At 33.7% G+C, this 17,794-nt stretch overlaps 1 protein-coding gene across 6 annotated transcripts in view; it reads left to right on the plus strand.

Moving 5' to 3' along the window:
- The window catches only part of LOC144445541 (phosphatase and actin regulator 2-like), an 86,181-nt gene that overhangs the window by 61,484 nt on the left and 6,903 nt on the right, over positions 1-17,794 (plus strand). For all 6 annotated transcript variants that reach the window (XM_078135130.1, XM_078135135.1, XM_078135136.1 and 3 more), the window contains 9 exons: positions 9,677-9,874; positions 12,604-12,786; positions 13,353-13,458; positions 13,996-14,126; positions 14,524-14,680; positions 15,197-15,252; positions 15,631-15,692; positions 16,921-17,058; positions 17,424-17,500. In XM_078135130.1, the coding sequence (XP_077991256.1) occupies positions 9,677-9,874; positions 12,604-12,786; positions 13,353-13,458; positions 13,996-14,126; positions 14,524-14,680; positions 15,197-15,252; positions 15,631-15,692; positions 16,921-17,058; positions 17,424-17,500 (1,108 nt within the window). The remainder of the gene's footprint in view (positions 1-9,676; positions 9,875-12,603; positions 12,787-13,352; positions 13,459-13,995; positions 14,127-14,523; positions 14,681-15,196; positions 15,253-15,630; positions 15,693-16,920; positions 17,059-17,423; positions 17,501-17,794) is intronic.

Below are 17,794 nucleotides of genomic sequence, written 5' to 3' on the forward strand. Positions count from 1 at the left end.
TGCAACAACTTAATTGGCCATATGGAGGAGAATTGGGTACTTATTTTGAGTTTATCATGGCTTCCTACTTGAAAAATCAATGTGAAACAACATTGACCAAGACTGTGTTGTAATTGAATACATTACAAAAAGCTAAAACATGTGTAAAAAAGGTTTGTTATTGTATGTACAATAACAAACATTTTACATATTTATTAGTTTTTTGCAGTTTATAAAGTTACAAATACAGACTTTGCATATGTTGTTTCACGTTGATTTTTCAAGTAGGAAGCCATGATAAATTCAAAATAAGTACCCAATTCTCATCCATATGGCCACTTTAATACGAACACATTCTCAAGTCAAATATAAAAATAAGATTGCGAAAATATTAATTTCAGTTTAATAGAGCTATCAGGGTTTTAAGTTTTCATTTTTGAAACAATATTGCAATGTCAAAAGGGATAACCACTGTGTGAAAGGAAGTAGAACAGAGGCTGGTGTCAGTGACTTGAGTGTATGGTATCAGTAATCTATATAACGTCAAACTACAGGGTTGAGTATTAGATGTACAAAGGTTACGGTGATGTCATGTATCAGTAGTCCCTTCACTACTTCGTGACCTTGAAAAGTCAAGCTGTTTTTCCTGAGTTTAGTGTAAGCTTTGAAAACATTTACCAAATCGTGTTGTGTTTATCGTTGTTTTAATCCCAACTTCCTAATGTTCAAGATACTGTAATGAGTAAATTAATCGCAGAAATATTCAGGAAGTGCATGGAAAACATGTAAAGGTCGATGGGAAATGAGGACGTTGTGAGATAGGAGTGACACCCCCTGGGGAAGTGATTCTGTCAGGCGCAGGGCTGGCACTTTGTTTGGATGATATTTGAGCAGCTTAGCAGGATATGTTAAACACCCCCTGCTGCAGGCAATCTGTCTATAAATGCTCTTCACTCTGTGCACTGAATGTCATAAGAGAGAACTCATATCGTCACCGAGTCTGAAAAACAAAACAAAGACTCAGTACGGCAGGAGAAAAAAAAATCTGGATTTATATTCAGAGCTTCATCTTGTTGCGTTTGATATATTTCACATGGAGAGGAACAAGGACTCGGAATAGCTGTGTCATTTTCTTGTAAGTTGTGTTTTTTTTACTATCTTGTTTGAACTTAAAGATGGAATGCATGGAAGCCGTGTTATCGTGTCGATGTCGTGGCACTTGAATGGGTTTCTGTTTTTATCAACACTGTTCAGTGAAAACCCCCTGAGAATCAAAATCAAATGTATCCTGTATATATATACCCCCATTCAGCAGTGTTGACATTTACAATGATTCTACCCGTTAATTTCGGATTTTCTCGGTAGATATTATCATCCAACATTATTGCCCTTTCTGTCAAATCAGACCCTAATTCACAATTTTCTTTTGAAGCATCTAATGTTTCATTCTCTGTCAATTTATAAATCTTTCAAAAGATGTTGAAAACGATGTATTTCTATGGCATGCATTTCAATAGAAATAATTATACCAAATTATATCAAATTATTTCATATATTTACAAAACCTCTAAAAAATTAATTAATTTTTTTGTTGTCATAAATTCTTTTGTTTTGAATATATTCAAGCCCAATTTCATAATAACAAACGTGATGGGTTGAATGTTTGTTGTTTTTTTGGGTTTTTTTTATAAATTTTATTGAGTAACCATCATTTAATTTCACTGTCTTAATGTGTTTTATTTTGAATACATTCAAACTGAAATTTACAGACATGAGTCGAAAGGATGCAGGTTTCATTTTACTATTTTTGAAAATTGTCAAATTATCTGTATGCATTGACTAACCTTCTCTTGACTTTGAACTCATGATAAATTGTGTTGTGAATATATCCAAACCTAAATTTTCAGACTAGAAATGAAATGATGTAGGTTTGTTTTACTTCTGGAAATTGTCGATTATACAATACCTTACAATACAATACAATACAATACAATACAATACAATACAATACAATATATATCCCAACGTGGGCAATTCTAATTTTGAAAATATTCAAAATTTAAATTTATATATCTGTATGTATTGGATAATCTGGCTTCATTTGACTTTGTATTCGTGACAAGTTATATTTTGAATATATATATTTTAAACCTAAATTTAAAGATAAAAATAAAAGGTCACAGGTTTTATTTATTCTTTTGAAACCATCCAAATATGTAATTTTATGTATTGAAGGATGACATCTTCAATTGACTGTCTGTCAATGTGTTAAATTCTGAATTAGTGCGGATACCAACATGGTATCTAATCATCTCTAGTTCTAACCTCGAGATCTTAGGATTCAATGAAGGATAGCATAGACTTATTTTGAATGTTTTATTAAAATTGTTATTTTGAAACCCATCAAAATATGTAACTGTATGCATTGAATGATAATCTTCTTCAACTTCAATTGACTTTAAATTAGTAATCTGAATGTGTTATATTTTTAGTATATTCAAAACTAAATTCACATACAAAAAATAAAAGATTAAATTTCTTAAATTGGGATTTTGAAACCCATCAAAACATGCAACAAATTACGTTAATTCTAATCGTCTTCAAATTCAATTGACTTTTATGTTATTAGTCTTAATATGTTATATTTTTATTATATTCAAACCTAAATTCATGTACAAGAAATGAAAGCGTGAGTGTTTTATTAAAAAACACATCAAAATATGTAACTGTATATATTGAAAAATAACCCTTGAGTTAATATTGTCCTTAGTAATTATAATATAAATATAACCAAACCAGAATTCATAATTGTTATTGTGTAATGTTATTATTTTCAAAACTGTCGTATTAAATATATATTTTTACATGTGTGTAAAATGATATGTATCTTGGCTCTCAATTTTGTAATACTTTACATTGAGTATACTGTGTAGTCATATTACGTGCCTGTTAGATACAAATAACAATTTCTACCAACAGTCCAAAATTTTCGCTGACTTATGCCATAATCAAGGTTAGCCTATCTGTAGACTTGAACGACTATCACTACTGAAGTATTCCGCTAACCTAACCGACATTCTGATTTTTTGAATTTTCATTATCGTTCCAAAAATCGAAATATCAGTTAGGATAGCAGAATAGTGTAGTAGCGGTAGTCATTCAATCTACAGGTACAGGTAGGCTAGGTCAGGGATGGAATTCGCTTCCAGAAATATCTAACTCTGTTAGAAGAAATTTTCATTTATAACGATGAACCCAGAGTCCTTGAACATTTATTCCTATGCCTTTTAGCTGTTCTTTATCGTTTTGAAATATCTGTGAAAGCGTAGATGTAGATGTGTTAACAGACCGTGAAATTGATAAAAAAAATTTATGTGATATGTTTATTATCATGCCCAGTGAATATTGTCACACTCAGTTCACTAACACTTACACTGTATGATCGTTTATTTATTGTCATAAATTTTCAAAACCTGTGTCAAAACATGGTAACCATGGCTACAGTATATATATTCACCTTAATTTGATTTTAATATCTTGACTTTTTAGTGTTGTCAAGTGAAGTGTGTAATAAGGAGTGTTGTGGTCGTTATTTACAAAATATTTTGAAATGTGATGTGGTTGTTGAATATTATACATAGCATAATTCATGTATTTATATAAAAATCTTAACTTGAGATTAATAACAATATCGACCTTTCAGTGTAGTCAAGTAAAATGTATAATATTGTGTTTGTTATTTACAAAATATTTTGAAATGTAATGTGGTTGTTGAGTATAATACATAGCATAATTCATGTATTTATATAAAAATCTTCACTTGAGATTAATAACAATATCGACCTTTCAGTGTAGTCAAGTAAAAAGTATAATATTGTGTTCGTTATTTACAAAATATTTTGAAATGTAATGGGGTTGTTGGATATAGTTTATAGTATAATACATATTTCATGTATTCATGTACAAACCTTACATTAAGATTGAAATTACTATATTGAATTTTCAGCGTTGTCATTCCAATTGTATGATACAACAATCAGAGATGTTTGTTAAGGCTGCACTCACTGTAACTTGAGTATTTTTCTTTTTATCAGAAAACCAATATATTTACTGAAAATTGTTAAAATACCGATATAATTAGACATTGCACACTGTCAATTAGATGTCTATATTATTGATAAATAGTGTAGTAATAACTTGAACTTTTGATTCATTTTGGGTGCGGACCCTAAAATCAATTAAATTGAATATATTGCACTATACCATCCATGTGTATATCTACACAAAAACAGTTATGTACACAAAAACGTATATATGTATAACTACACAAAAACATTTATCTACACAAACAATGTTTACCAACAGGTAATTCATTACTCTGTAGGGTTACAATTAATTCATTATATCTAACAAACGTTTCAACAAAAAACTTTCAAGTGTCAGTTAGTACAGCTTCAATTCATTATTTACAGACTATAAAACAGTATTTAATATAGAAGGTATCCTAATTTTCACTTTTGAATGATCCTAATTCTAAATTCACAAGAATTTTTTTTTGTTGATTTTTGAAACTCGGAGTACTGCCAGTTTGCAATTGCTTTTTGCATCTGAAAACATAATGGTGTATTCAGATCTGGCGAGTCAAATATTGCTGGTTAGATTTTTAATAATCAAAGTGTGTTCTATTTTTGTCAGGTAGTTCAGCTCTTAGCAATTTATCATGGGTTGTAGACGTATGGATTATTGGATCACTTGTTATGTTTTGAGCTTAGTGGGAGGATTTTGTAATGAAATTGGAATTTTTAGTTCAAATTATGAAAATGATTGGCAGTATTTTCCCATTTAAACACAGATATATTGATAACTGCATGGATAGCCATTCAATAACGTTTCATTAGTATCACATTTTTAAAAAAGAGGTAACACTGACAGGAGAAAGATGAGATCTTTGTGTTCTGTGTCACTTCTTGAATGAAACGTATGCATTGCTTGTTTTGCAACTTGCAAGGAATGCAATTTTTAGGTGTCATATTGTAAAATGCATTAGAAATTTCTTTGAAATTTAGCAGAATTCTCCAATGTGTTACAGAAATAATGACGAAATGCTGATAAATTAAACCATAAATTTGAAGCATAAATTCCCAAAGAATTGTTTAAACGATAAATCGTGATAGAAATTAATTTTTTGTTGTTGAAATATTTGCATTTTTTCCCTGAAATTAAATATGCATGCATAAGACTATCAAATTACAGGTCTCCCTTCTGATGTTGTTAGACAAAACTAGATTTGACCAGATTTGACTTGTTTCTGTTAACCAGGGTTCTAAAAAAACCTACACAGACTCACTGGTATTGAATAAATTACTGCTGTCGAACTGTAAGGTGGAATATGGTACAGAATAGAAATTGCCTAGTAAAAGATGTTAAATGTCAACAACATGTGTTCTTATACCCTCCAGTTATATAGTATATACACCCAGTCACAATTTTAAAAGACGTATTAAGTTACATTTCTTTGAGAATTTATCCGGTCACTTGCATACTAGGTCATTTGAGGTCAAAGGTCAAATGTTTCGGGTGGAGGTGAATTCCAAGGTTATATTTGAAAGTCGAAATTTGACAAAAACAAAAATTGTTTTTGACAAATAACAGTCTAAGTACTTTAACAACCATGACCTTAGATGTTAATTAATTATTTGTGCCTGTAAGCCAGCGAGATGTCAGGTTGTTTTTTTTATTTTTAGATCCGCTGTCCTACGTCAATTGTTTTTCTAAGGCTCATTGTGGCACTTGACTCAAGCATCATATTTATCACTGTTGACCCATTTAACCTTTAGGAAATCTTATCTTTGACATGCAGTCATTTTGTAGAAAAAAATTGAACTAGAAAAAGAGTTGTCCAATATTTAATGACTTAATTTTGGTTGACAACCATTCACATTACCCATAATGCCTTCTTGCTTGGTGCAGAGAACTTAAAGACTTCTAAGTGAGCTAGGGAGTTTCAGTTAAGCAGAGGACTTATGACTTATAAGTGAGCTAGGGGGTTATAGTTAAGGTTATCTGAGTGCAGAGTCATCATTATACCTCCTAGCACACAGGAATAAAATGTTTTGGAAGTTCTTAGATAGAAGTCTTTGGTTTTCAAAAAGCTCTTGGGAATTGTCTAATTATTCCTTGAAAGTCATGAATATAAAAAATGTTGGAAACAATTTTCTTCGTTGCACAAGTAAATTTTGTTACCAAACAGTAGACTTTTAATGAGTCGTACCATGTATTTATACCATACACAAACCAAGTTATTGTTTTGAACAGAAAATATGGGTTGTATAGCTTGTTTGTTCTACATTACGACAAACCATGTGTTTAACATCACTGGTTCTATGGTAACCTTGCATAGAATCCAGTCCTGGGGAATTTCGCTCACTCTTTTCCTCTCCCATGCCTGCCATTTTCACTAATAGCTGTTTATTCAAACGTGAAATTAGTTTATGCAGGGACAATTTAATATGGTAATTATGTTTGTATCATACAGCTCAGCCATCGGAGTTGGTTCTAATCACGTGTTGACGCTATAGACATTGTCACATCATCATAGTGAGAAAAGTTTCAAACCCAATACGAATTAGTGCCTAATTTCTGGCTGAAGCACCTTTAAAGTAAATAACTGGTAATGCAATGCTAGATGTGGTAGGGGGAAAACAGAACAAAATCCTTGTATGACTGGATTCTTGACTTGTGGTGACAGAAATATGAGTCAAATGGTTTAAAATCATTGTTACTTTTATTAATTTTCAATAGAGTGAGTTTGTGTAAATATAATTGTAATATTTCCAATATGTTCCTTCATTTAAATTTTAGCCAGAAAATATTCATGAAGGGTATTGCCACGACATCTTTGACTCGTAGTGACAAGACCCCTTAGGTCACTTATATTGTCCCTGCCCAAATGAAGAAGATATTCGGGAATAATATATAAAGGCATGACATTGAGAAGCGTATGTTCTGATATATGATATATCTAAAGAATTAGGTTGATTGGTTGCCTTCATTCTGAAAAGTGACAGAGTACACTTGTTCTACAAATTAGGTCTGTAAACAACATTCTCAGATTGTTATTTGGAGTAATCGATTTTTCTGATCAGTTGATGTCTTGTTTTCAATCAGTCTTGGTACTAATGTACGTATTTAATATCAGTCATTGTCCTAGATAAAAATCATGGTCAGATAAGATGTCCTTAGTCAAAAGTAGTTGATAAAAAAGCTGACTTTTTGGGATTAACCATTCGCCCAGAACTTAGTACTCAAAAGTTTTGAAAGTAAGTGGGAAAGTATAGTTTTGTCCCAAACTTTATCTATTCAAAACTGTTTCAAACTGAATCTTTTTAGTTAAATTGGTTCGAAACAAATTTTTGTCCCCGGGAGCAAACAGCTGTGTATTTTATTCGATTTTCTTTTGTGTCAGTTTCAAAATTCAAAATTGTACGTAGAGACAGGGCTAGGTAGTATGAACTATAATAGTTTTGAAAAAAAGTATTTAAAAAAAGTATAACTATAAAAGATTAATAAACTTGATAATAATTGAAAGCATCACAACTAATATGACTGAACCCAATGACGAGTGCTGGCAAGTGTGGCATACTCAGGGCTTTTGCAGGAGTGCTTGCAGCGTTCTCTGTGGCAGTACGCTTGTGAAAGTGCAGCAGCAGAAAACACTGCATGCATGAGTACATATACCCCTGAATACCCACACTGGCACTAACACCACATGGGGTTCTGTTATTATTACATATATATGACATGTTCATTTGAAACAACAAATTTTTGTAAAAATGACACTATGTGATCATGCGATTTGATGTTTACCGAAAAATCGTGTTCTCAGGTATGCAATAATGTTTTCGGTATTGCACTGCAGTAAAAGAGTATATGCGCACACACCAGCGCAAGTAATCTCTGGTACATATAAAATAATATGACAGTTCTTTACATATCAGTATACATTCTCAGTATTGATCAGAAATTGACTTTTATTTAGGATAACGCATTTGCAGTATAATAACTTGTGATGTGTCTGTGGTCAATGCACTGTGTATCATTACTTACATATCCCGTAGATGTTAGTAATAATATTTTGGTATGACACACTGACTAAATTTCATTTGTTTTCAAACAAACTATGTCTGCGACTTCTGTAATATGTACCTGTGTGGGTGTGTATAATAATATAAACTATTTTACACATTTGTAGCTGTCTGTGACAATATGCCGGGTGACACAGTAAAATCCAAACAACGTTTAGTTTTCTGTATAACTTTATGCATTTTCTTGGTCTGTGACTTCGGTAGTATGTACCAGTGTGGGTGTACATATTTTTATTTATACATTCATGGCTGTCAGTGACAATATTTGGTATGATAAACTAGGCTTCAAAGAGCATTTGTTTTCAGTCTGCGTCTATGACTTCTGTACTATGTATACAGTGTGGGTGTAACCACATTTAACATCTGTAGCTGGTTTTGTAACAGCATTGTTTTCGATCCAACTGCGTTTATGACTTCTGTAGTATGTAACAGTGTGGGTGTATATATTTATACTTCCGTTTGTTGTCAGTGACAATATTTGATGCGACACTTAGTAAATTTCAAAGCACATATGTTTTCAATCTAAAACTTACTAGTGTGTGTGTTCATGTGACTTTTGTAGTATGTACCGGTGTGGGTGTATATATATATATTTATATATCCGTTGTTGTCAATGACAATTATCAGTGTGACACTGACTAAACTTCAGAATTTTAATTGCCTGTAGCTGCTATCTGTGTTCAAGGACTACTATTTTCCTCAATTAGTCAAAAATAAACAGGATGAATTAGGTACAGGAATGATTGGGGGAATCATTCAAGTGTGAATATAATTCTCTGGAGGTCAATGTCTTACCGTTTGTAGAGTTCATTCTCTGTATGACTACAGGTTTCATTCTTCAATATCTCTAACTTACTGTGAAGTGTGCTATTTTTTTAGCTGAACAAAGAAAAATATTGTGGAAAATTTATAATAGTGTCAGTTTTTGTCCGGCTTTATAGTATATTGTGTCTGTTATGTATTTTATTTTATCGTTCTTTTTACCCTTTGTGTGATATTTCTATGAGAGGACCACAGTGGAAATAAGTTGTTAAAACTTGTTTGTGTCATCCTCGGTACAGGTATTCAGTGATGTATCTGTTTTGAATTTTTCCTGCGAGTGTGATAGTTGTATATCCGTTTTAGTTTGTGGTTTTCAGAATATTTTTTGGCCTCAGGAAAATCAAATCAAATCAATAATAATAATCATGCAAATTTTTACAATGCACCGTTTCTCTGAGCGCTCAAGGTCTTCATAATTGTTACCACTGCCACAGATCTATAGCGACACAAACCCCATTACTTCCTCAACTCCCTGGGGAGCATACAATCCATAAGCACATAGGATTAAAGCATTCACATTGCAACCACTATCCTACCAGGTCCCTAGTTATACAGCTGGGTTGACTGAGGCACAGTCGTGGTTCAAATCTTGCCCAAGGACTTTATAGCCACATCAGAAACAAACGGCAGTGGTGGGGCTTGAACCTGCAACTTGCAGATCACTAACCATTCACCCATCATGACTTCACAAGTACATGTATTCTAACAGTTCGTTTCTTGAATTTTTTCAGATGCATATGAAGACGCTAATAATATACCTCCTGGGTCTATAAAGGGTTTGTTATCAGACCATTCCACGGAACCGGTAGAGAGTACTGCCAATAGTATTACATCAACACCATCATCATCATCATCGTCGTCAAGTACGACCACCACAACAACCACAACCGTTCACATTACTAGTCCACCTCCACTTCCTCAAAAGAAAGGTATGTAGTTCAATATCATCTACTTTTTTGTTTTGCACTAAACTTGAGAACATGTGCAAGAATTCACGAGACACACATGTTCATGAGTTTTGACGTAAGGCCACATACGTCGTAACACTGATCAACTGGATTTTGATTCGCTTGGTGGTGACATGATCGTAAAGATGAATGATACAATTTTTATGCCCCCTCATCCCTGTTCATATTTTTGCCCCCTTGTCTTCTGATGTGAACAGTGAATGTAAATGTTAGAAGGCTCTTGCAAATAGATGTGTCTTGATATCCTTCTTGAATTTATCAAGAGTAGGTGATGAATATATTTCAAGGGGTGTGCACATCATGGAGTTCTGGTGTTGTTAATTTTTTTTCGTGTTTGTTGAAAAACTGTAGTATAGTCTTTCTCTTAAAAAACCTGCTGTAAAAATAATTAATATTTGTTTCTAAATCTGGCTGTTTTGTTCATCTTTTTTAATGTCAAAGGTCAAAGGTTGTGACCTCACCATTTATAAATCTCCAAGGTCATTATACTCTATGTTGCAGGTATTCCATTGCCTGCACTGTAGAATAAGCATGACTAATGAGATAAAAACTGTGGCTATGTTTGTAATCACAGTATGATAGCACTCAGTGACAAGATTGTTGTCGTTCTAGAAATGAAGAATGGCCAAGTTGTTAAATGTCTTAAGACTGGTAGATTTGTCGTTGGTACTGCCATTTGCTTTTAATGAGCGGTTTGATTAATGTACAGAATTTTTAAATTTTACACAACAAGAAATTTGTCTCTCAATGAATGGTGTATAATAAATGGAAATTTTAGTCATGTCGTACAGTAAACTATATTTTTGCTACTTGAAAATTTTTCAATTTTATAGTCTTCAGCTAGTTCTCAAAGACTAATTTTTACTAATTACCAGACGGGTATAAATTGTGTTGATGTACAAGAAAGTATTTTAGTCATGACTTATTCTTGCGTTTTTGTTTTCCTGAGATAAGCGAAAATAAGTCTCTGAAAATTTCTAAGTTTACAGAATACAGGATTCAAACTCAATTTTGCTGTTTTGTTGCCAATTGTCGGTACCTGTAATAGCATTTTACCTTGTGCTAGAGGGTCAAAATAGAACAAGAAGTTCGACTTATTCTCGGTACCTGCAATAGCATTTTACCTCATGCTAGAGGGTCAAAATAGATCAAGAAGTTCAACTTATTCTCGGTACCTGTAATAGCATTTTACGTCATGCTAGAGGGTCAAAATAGAACAAGAAGGTTGACTTATTCTCATGTGTGTAGCACGTGCAGTGCTAGTGCCATAGAAGTTATAGTGTTAACCAAGAAATTGAATAGTCGTTATTTTTACAAACCAAAGTGGTAGAATTCCGTTCCAGGTACTGCGAATTTGGGTTGATATTTTTGCAAGTGGACTTTTTTGGAAGTTTTTCGACAATGATGTTTGGTGACCATTTTTATCGTAATATTAGAAATTAGGTGTTTACAGAAAAAATCTGATAATTCTTGATTACATTCAGAATTAGATTAGAAATTGAAGAATTCAAGGAGAGAAATGTTGTCGGTCAGAAAGTATTAAATTTGACTTTTGAGAAGTGATAAATGTTGATGAAAATGATAGATATAGGTCATGATTGATAGCTGAAACGATATAGTTACAGGTCAGAGTTATCAGGTTACAGTCAGGACTGTTGTGTGCAGATGGCAAAAACAATCACTACCACTTGTGAAAAAAATACAACAAAATTCTAGATTTTGTTTAATTTTTTCATACCTTAACCAAAATTTTGAAATAAATAGATTTACGAGAACAATTTGGATGATTTGTGTCTAAAATAAACTAGTGTGTAATGAAATTTTCAAGAAAAAAATTAACTTTTTGTTGTGTACGATTTTGGAGGGAAACTTGAGGAATAACCCTATTTTCCAGACTATAACATAAAGTCGTAAATGTATTTGAATATTTCTTAATTTAATCAACTTTTCATGAATGTGTGAATTTTGTTTATCATTTCTTACAAAAAATATGTATTTGTTAATCAGAAAGTTAGAGGAAACAATCAAATTTGCTGTATTTTTACATTTTGGGAAAAGCGAGTTGACATGTATTCAACACATGGCTTGAACAAAGTATTGACATCTGGGTGGATTTTATAGTTCTGTCCATACCTGAAATGATTAAATTCAAACTGAATTGATTCAGTCATAATCAGTCAAAACTAATTTTTATCCCCACATGGTCTAAACCAATTTTTGTCCCCATGAGAAATGGGTTTTAATCAATTCACGTTTGTTCTTGCGTGGGTTTTGAGCAAACTTACCTTGCATTGTTTTGAAACCACCCCCTTGAGATGGTTTCAGACTGATTCAACTAAAATCAGTTTAAACTGGTTTTAGTGTATATCAGAGAGAACCAACTTTGATTTGATTTTGAACCGATTGTTCATGGGATCTGTGCTTTTTGTCTTTATTATTGGGAAATATACATCGACTGGTTTATTCCTGTTGTCTGCAAAAAGTCAAAATTGACAGTCAAAATATGTATGTATATTACCCCAGTCTTTTTCTTAGAACTGTACCAGATTTGCGAATCTTTGTAACTCTTTCAAGAGTTCACATGCCGTGGGGTCAGGGTAAATGAATTGTTGGCTTCGTAAGAGTGAGAAATACATCTTCTTAGCAAACCAGTCTCACTTTGGTTTACTCTTTGATACTGTGCCATTCAGGTGGAGACAAATACGAATCCAACACAAACCAGCCTTCTTCCAGCACAGAAGCCTCTATACCAGGAGAATCAGGTAACACTGACAAGGAGGGAAAGCCCTCACTACCTCGTAAGGCAGGAGTTTCCTTTGCCGTTGAGTCTGCAACAGACGCTACTACAGCACAGCAAAATAACACACAGTCAGGTAGGAATTAATGCACCCACCGATTACACCAACATGTGTATAGCACATCAGGCACCAATACTATAAGGGTGATGACAGTGGTGATCTGTTGTTGATCCGCGTATGTAACCATGTCTTAGAAATGTTTGGACATAAGTTATAGATACACTAAAACAAACAAAATATAGTTTGATGCAAAAAAAACAACATCTTTTTTGAACAACATTGAAAGGATTGATTAAATAATGAAACAGGAATATGTAATAACGTAGAAATCTAGAAATTTATTTGTATACAATTACAAGTAAACTTTATACTTTTACCTGTTCCTGTCAGTTTTAGCTTCATGATTCTGAAATTATCAAAGCCTGTTTGTTTGTACACAGCTAAGTTCAAGTTTGGAGAAAGAGAATGAAAACGAGAAGAAAATAATAGACTGTATTTTGTAAAGGAAATAGTCTTTGTTACTTTGAGGATTGTAGAATTCATGAGTATCATTTGTGGATGTTTATTTACCAGCATTTGTGTGACTGAATTGAAGAATATAGAATTTATGTGTTTCATTTATGTGAATGTTTATTTGACAGGAACGATGGGTATCTCATCGTCAGAAGAAGCTAAAGTAGAAATAGTGGAAATGAATAAAGAGAATCATGACCCGACAACCAGATCCAGAATTCCTGTACCTGGAGGGTAAGTCTATCAAATTGAATGCCTGGATCATAAAAACAAAAGATTACATTGTTTGGCCACTAGGGGTGCTGTTTATAAACTGGAAAAAAAGGTAATGAGAGCTAAGTACTGTAGCCTCGTTTGGAAAATCATTTCCTATTATTTCATCTCTGAAGGAGATGCCTATTATGATTATCAGAAAGTGTACAATTGAAATGAATCAAAAGTTCATACACACATGTTTAAACAGTATTTAGACCTCAGTGGTTTGGTAAAGGGTGGTAAGTAGGTAAAATGTACCTGAGTTTTCCAGGTATTTGAGTAGAGCTCACTACCAATGTCATTATACAAGGAATGGAAATCTATCCAAGTTCTAGTCTACTGGGGTTTCTAACCCTTGGTGATAACAATGGACCTTATGCAAACAAGTTGATGGAAAGACTTGTAATGCAAAGATGAATAGATAATTGAATACTGTCTTTCTGATGTTATCTTTGGATCATGGATATACATTGTTACTTATCTGTTCTTTTTTGTTTTATTTTATTTTATTTTCAGTGTGTCGGTGTTCAGTCCAGTAGTGATGGACAGTTCACGGATGGCCAACGGTGACGTGCCACGATACGACAGTGATTCAGATAGTGAGCCTATACTGTACAGAGATGAAGAGACAGATAGTGAAGAAGAAAGTAAGTCTTGTCAAAATTACAATTTTGATTTCTGACATCAACACCATGATCTTGACGTTTGGCACTGACCTTTAGGGTCAGTTATCAAAATCAAGCCAGTTATTGCATATCATTGATACTTTGTGGTCTTTATTTGTTACATATGGTGGATTATTACACAATTTATGAAAAGGAGGGGAAGTAATGGCAATTTGGAACTTTTTGACTCATATTACAAGTACCTCAGAACCAGTGGTGTAGAACAATCAGGGTATATAATCCATATTTTCTGTTCAAAGGCAACAACTTGGCTTGTGCATGGTTTAATTTTAGTTGATATCTGTGTTAACGTAATAGTTCATTTGCTGTTGTCGTATTGTAACTTGAATCTTTATTATATCTGTTTGTGTATTGACAGGTGAATTGGCATCCAAAGTGAAGAGGAAAGATAGTTTAGCTATTAAACTGAGTAACAGACCAAGTAGAAATGTCTTAGTTGATAGGAATATCATTTCTGACAGATCAGAGAATGACAAAAAAGTAGAAAAAACTTCAATAGGTGCAAAACTTGAAAGGTGAGTGGTGATTTTATGTTCAGAAAGTTTTTAGGGAAGATTAAAAGTTAAAATTTAGATTCTCATAGTTGAGGGCATCCTTTCAGTTGACTCAACAGTTTGATTCCCATAGTTGACATTAAGGGTGCCGTTTCAGTGGACTCAATTTTGATCCCAAAGCTGACATTGAGGGCGCCCTTCAGTCGACTCAACATTTTGATTCCCATGGCTGACATTGAGGGCATCCTTCCAATGGCATCCCCCATTGTGACTCTTATTTAACTGTTTGGTGTGCTTTCATATTAAATGATGTGACTGGACAATAATATTGTTCAAAACTTGATATGGTGATATTTCTATTTCTGTCGCAAGAACCACCTTTCTTTTAATTTCTAAGCAATCGCAACACTGCACAGTAGTGAAAACAAACATTACAGTTTCCAGTGTATGATGAACAAATATGAAAATGACAAGATAATGCATTGTTCATCCATGTTTCACCTTTTAATTTGTTTTGTCTTTCAAAATAAATTCCAGGCGATTAAGTCTACGACCGACACAGGAAGAATTAGAACAGAGAAATATTATGAGAAGTAAGTATCAACTTTGACAGTAGGTCATGGAGAATTTTTTGGAAAAAGTGCCGTTGTATTTATAGTTCTGAAGTTATGTGTGTGTGTGTGTGTGTGTGTATGTGTGTGTGTGTGTGTGTGTTTATTTATTTATTTACACCATGCAATGATACAATAACCATAAATGACATGCCCCTGTGTCATTCAAGAAAGGAATTGCTGTAACACAATGTCCATGTCATGTGAAAACTTTTCAAACACTAACATTTGCAAAAATATTTGTTCAATAAAACTCAGTTTGTGGGTGACTCAAATGTAAATATTTGAATCTTCAACATCATTGTTAATGCTTCTGAAGTTTTCAGTTTATTAATTCTGTGGTTACGTTTTTTTCACCAGAAACAAGTCAAAAAGAAGACTATGAAAACAGAGAATTGACCAGAAGTATACTTACAAGAAAGGTACGTCTTTCTAACATTTTATCATTCATTTTTCTATCGTGGCTGTCTGTAGTAATGCAGTCTGAAATCCATGTTGTCATAGCTGTGATGCAGTCTGAAATCCATGTTGTCATAGCAGTCAGTGATGCAGTCTGAAATCCATGTTGTCATAGCAGTCTGTGATGCAGTCTGAAATCCATGCTGTCATAGCAGTCAGTGATGCAGTCTGAAATTCATGCTGTCATAGCAGTTTATGATGCAGTCTGAAATCCATGTTGTCATAGCAGTCAGTGATGCAGTCTGAAATCCATGCTGTCATAGCAGTTTATGATGCAGTCTGAAGTCCATGCTGTCATAGCAGTCAGTGATGCAGTCTGAAATCCATGTTGTCATAGCAGTTTATGATGCAGTCTGAAATCCATGTTGTCATAGCAGTTTATGATGCAGTCTGAAGTCCATGCTGTCATAGCAGTTTATGATGCAGTCTGAAATCCATGCTGTCATAGCAGTTTATGATGCAGTCTGAAATCCATGCTGTCATAGCAGTCAGTGATGCAGTCTGAAATCCATGCTGTCATAGCAGTCTGTGATGCAGTCTGAAATCCATGCTGTCATAGCAGTGTGTGATGCAGTCTGAAATCCATGCTGTCATAGCTGTGATGCAGTCTGAAATCCATGCTGTCATAGCAGTCTGTGATGCAGTCTGAAATCCATGCTGTCATAGCAGTGTGTGATGCAGTCTGAAATCCATGCTGTCATAGCTGTGATGCAGTCTGAAATCCATGCTGTCATAGCAGTCAGTGATGCAGTCTGAAATCCATGTTGTCATAGCAGTTTATGATGCAGTCTGAAATCCATGCTGTCATAGCAGTTTATGATGCAGTCTGAAATCCATGCTGTCATAGCAGTCAGTGATGCAGTCTGAAATCCATGCTGTCATAGCAGTCAGTGATGCAGTCTGAAATCCATGCTGTCATAGCAGTCTGTGATGCAGTCTGAAATCCATGCTGTCAGTGATGCAGTCTGAAATCCATGTTATCATAGCAGTCAGTGATGCAGTCTGAAATGTAAGCTGTCATGTATCACAGAATAGCTTGGAAACTACGAGTACAAAGTTTTGTAACAAGCAAGGATTCCTAGCTGAAGTACATACAGCACTGTAACACACCAACCAAGGAACCAAGTCTCTGACTTTGTTATACATTGTAGTGATTTTGATATGATGTTGAAATATTGTTTTGATATACAGTTAAGTTTTAGACCAACCGTAGAAGAACTCAAGAGGAGGAATATTCTTAAATTCTGTGACTATGTAGAAGTAACACAGGCTATAGACTATGATAGGAAGGCAGATAAACCATGGACTAGACTAACACCGCAAGATAAGGTAAGCATGTTGACATTTAGCCAGTTGTCTCGTCTCAAACTCTACTTAGTTGAACTCTGCTCCAATTGGAATCAAAATATTCATATTAAAATCAACATTATTTTCCTGAATGTTTCATATATTACCGATACACAGGTTAAATGTCATTCCCAAGTTTTATCTTCATTCATTCTGAAAATTAGTCTGTAAGGTAAGCCATGATGGGGCGCCCTCACACGGCTGTATATTTGAATTAGAAATTTCTTTTGAGTGACAATACCATTTTATATTTCTGAATGCAAAAATAATGGGAGATGTGATTTTTGATTTGAAGATTTTTGTGATGACTTGAGATGTCAGATTTCTATATTTGCTTTTCATTTCAGGCGGCAATTAGAAAAGAACTGAATGATTACAAAAGTGCTGAAATGGAAGTCCATGCTGAGAGTAGGCAATACACTAGGTGAGACTAATATTTAGTTATACTTGACAGACTGTGGATAAAATTTGGATGGATTTGTAACTTAGTAATTAATTTAGTTCAGTAACTTTATTTATCCCAAATGGGCAATTCAGTTTAGTGGATAAAACAGCTGCACTTCAAGAAAAAAGACAAAGTTCAAAGCCACAACAAACAAACTAAAAGGTTACACAACATCAAAGAACAATTCACACTACAACAAGAGAATCTAAAATGTTTTGTTTTAAAAGCTGCACTGCAGATGGTATGAAAGAGTTCTTATGCCGCTTTATCCTG

The sequence above is a fragment of the Glandiceps talaboti genome, chromosome 14 (assembly GCF_964340395.1).
Source record: "Glandiceps talaboti chromosome 14, keGlaTala1.1, whole genome shotgun sequence".
In the NCBI taxonomy this organism is placed as follows: domain Eukaryota; kingdom Metazoa; phylum Hemichordata; class Enteropneusta; family Spengelidae; genus Glandiceps; species Glandiceps talaboti.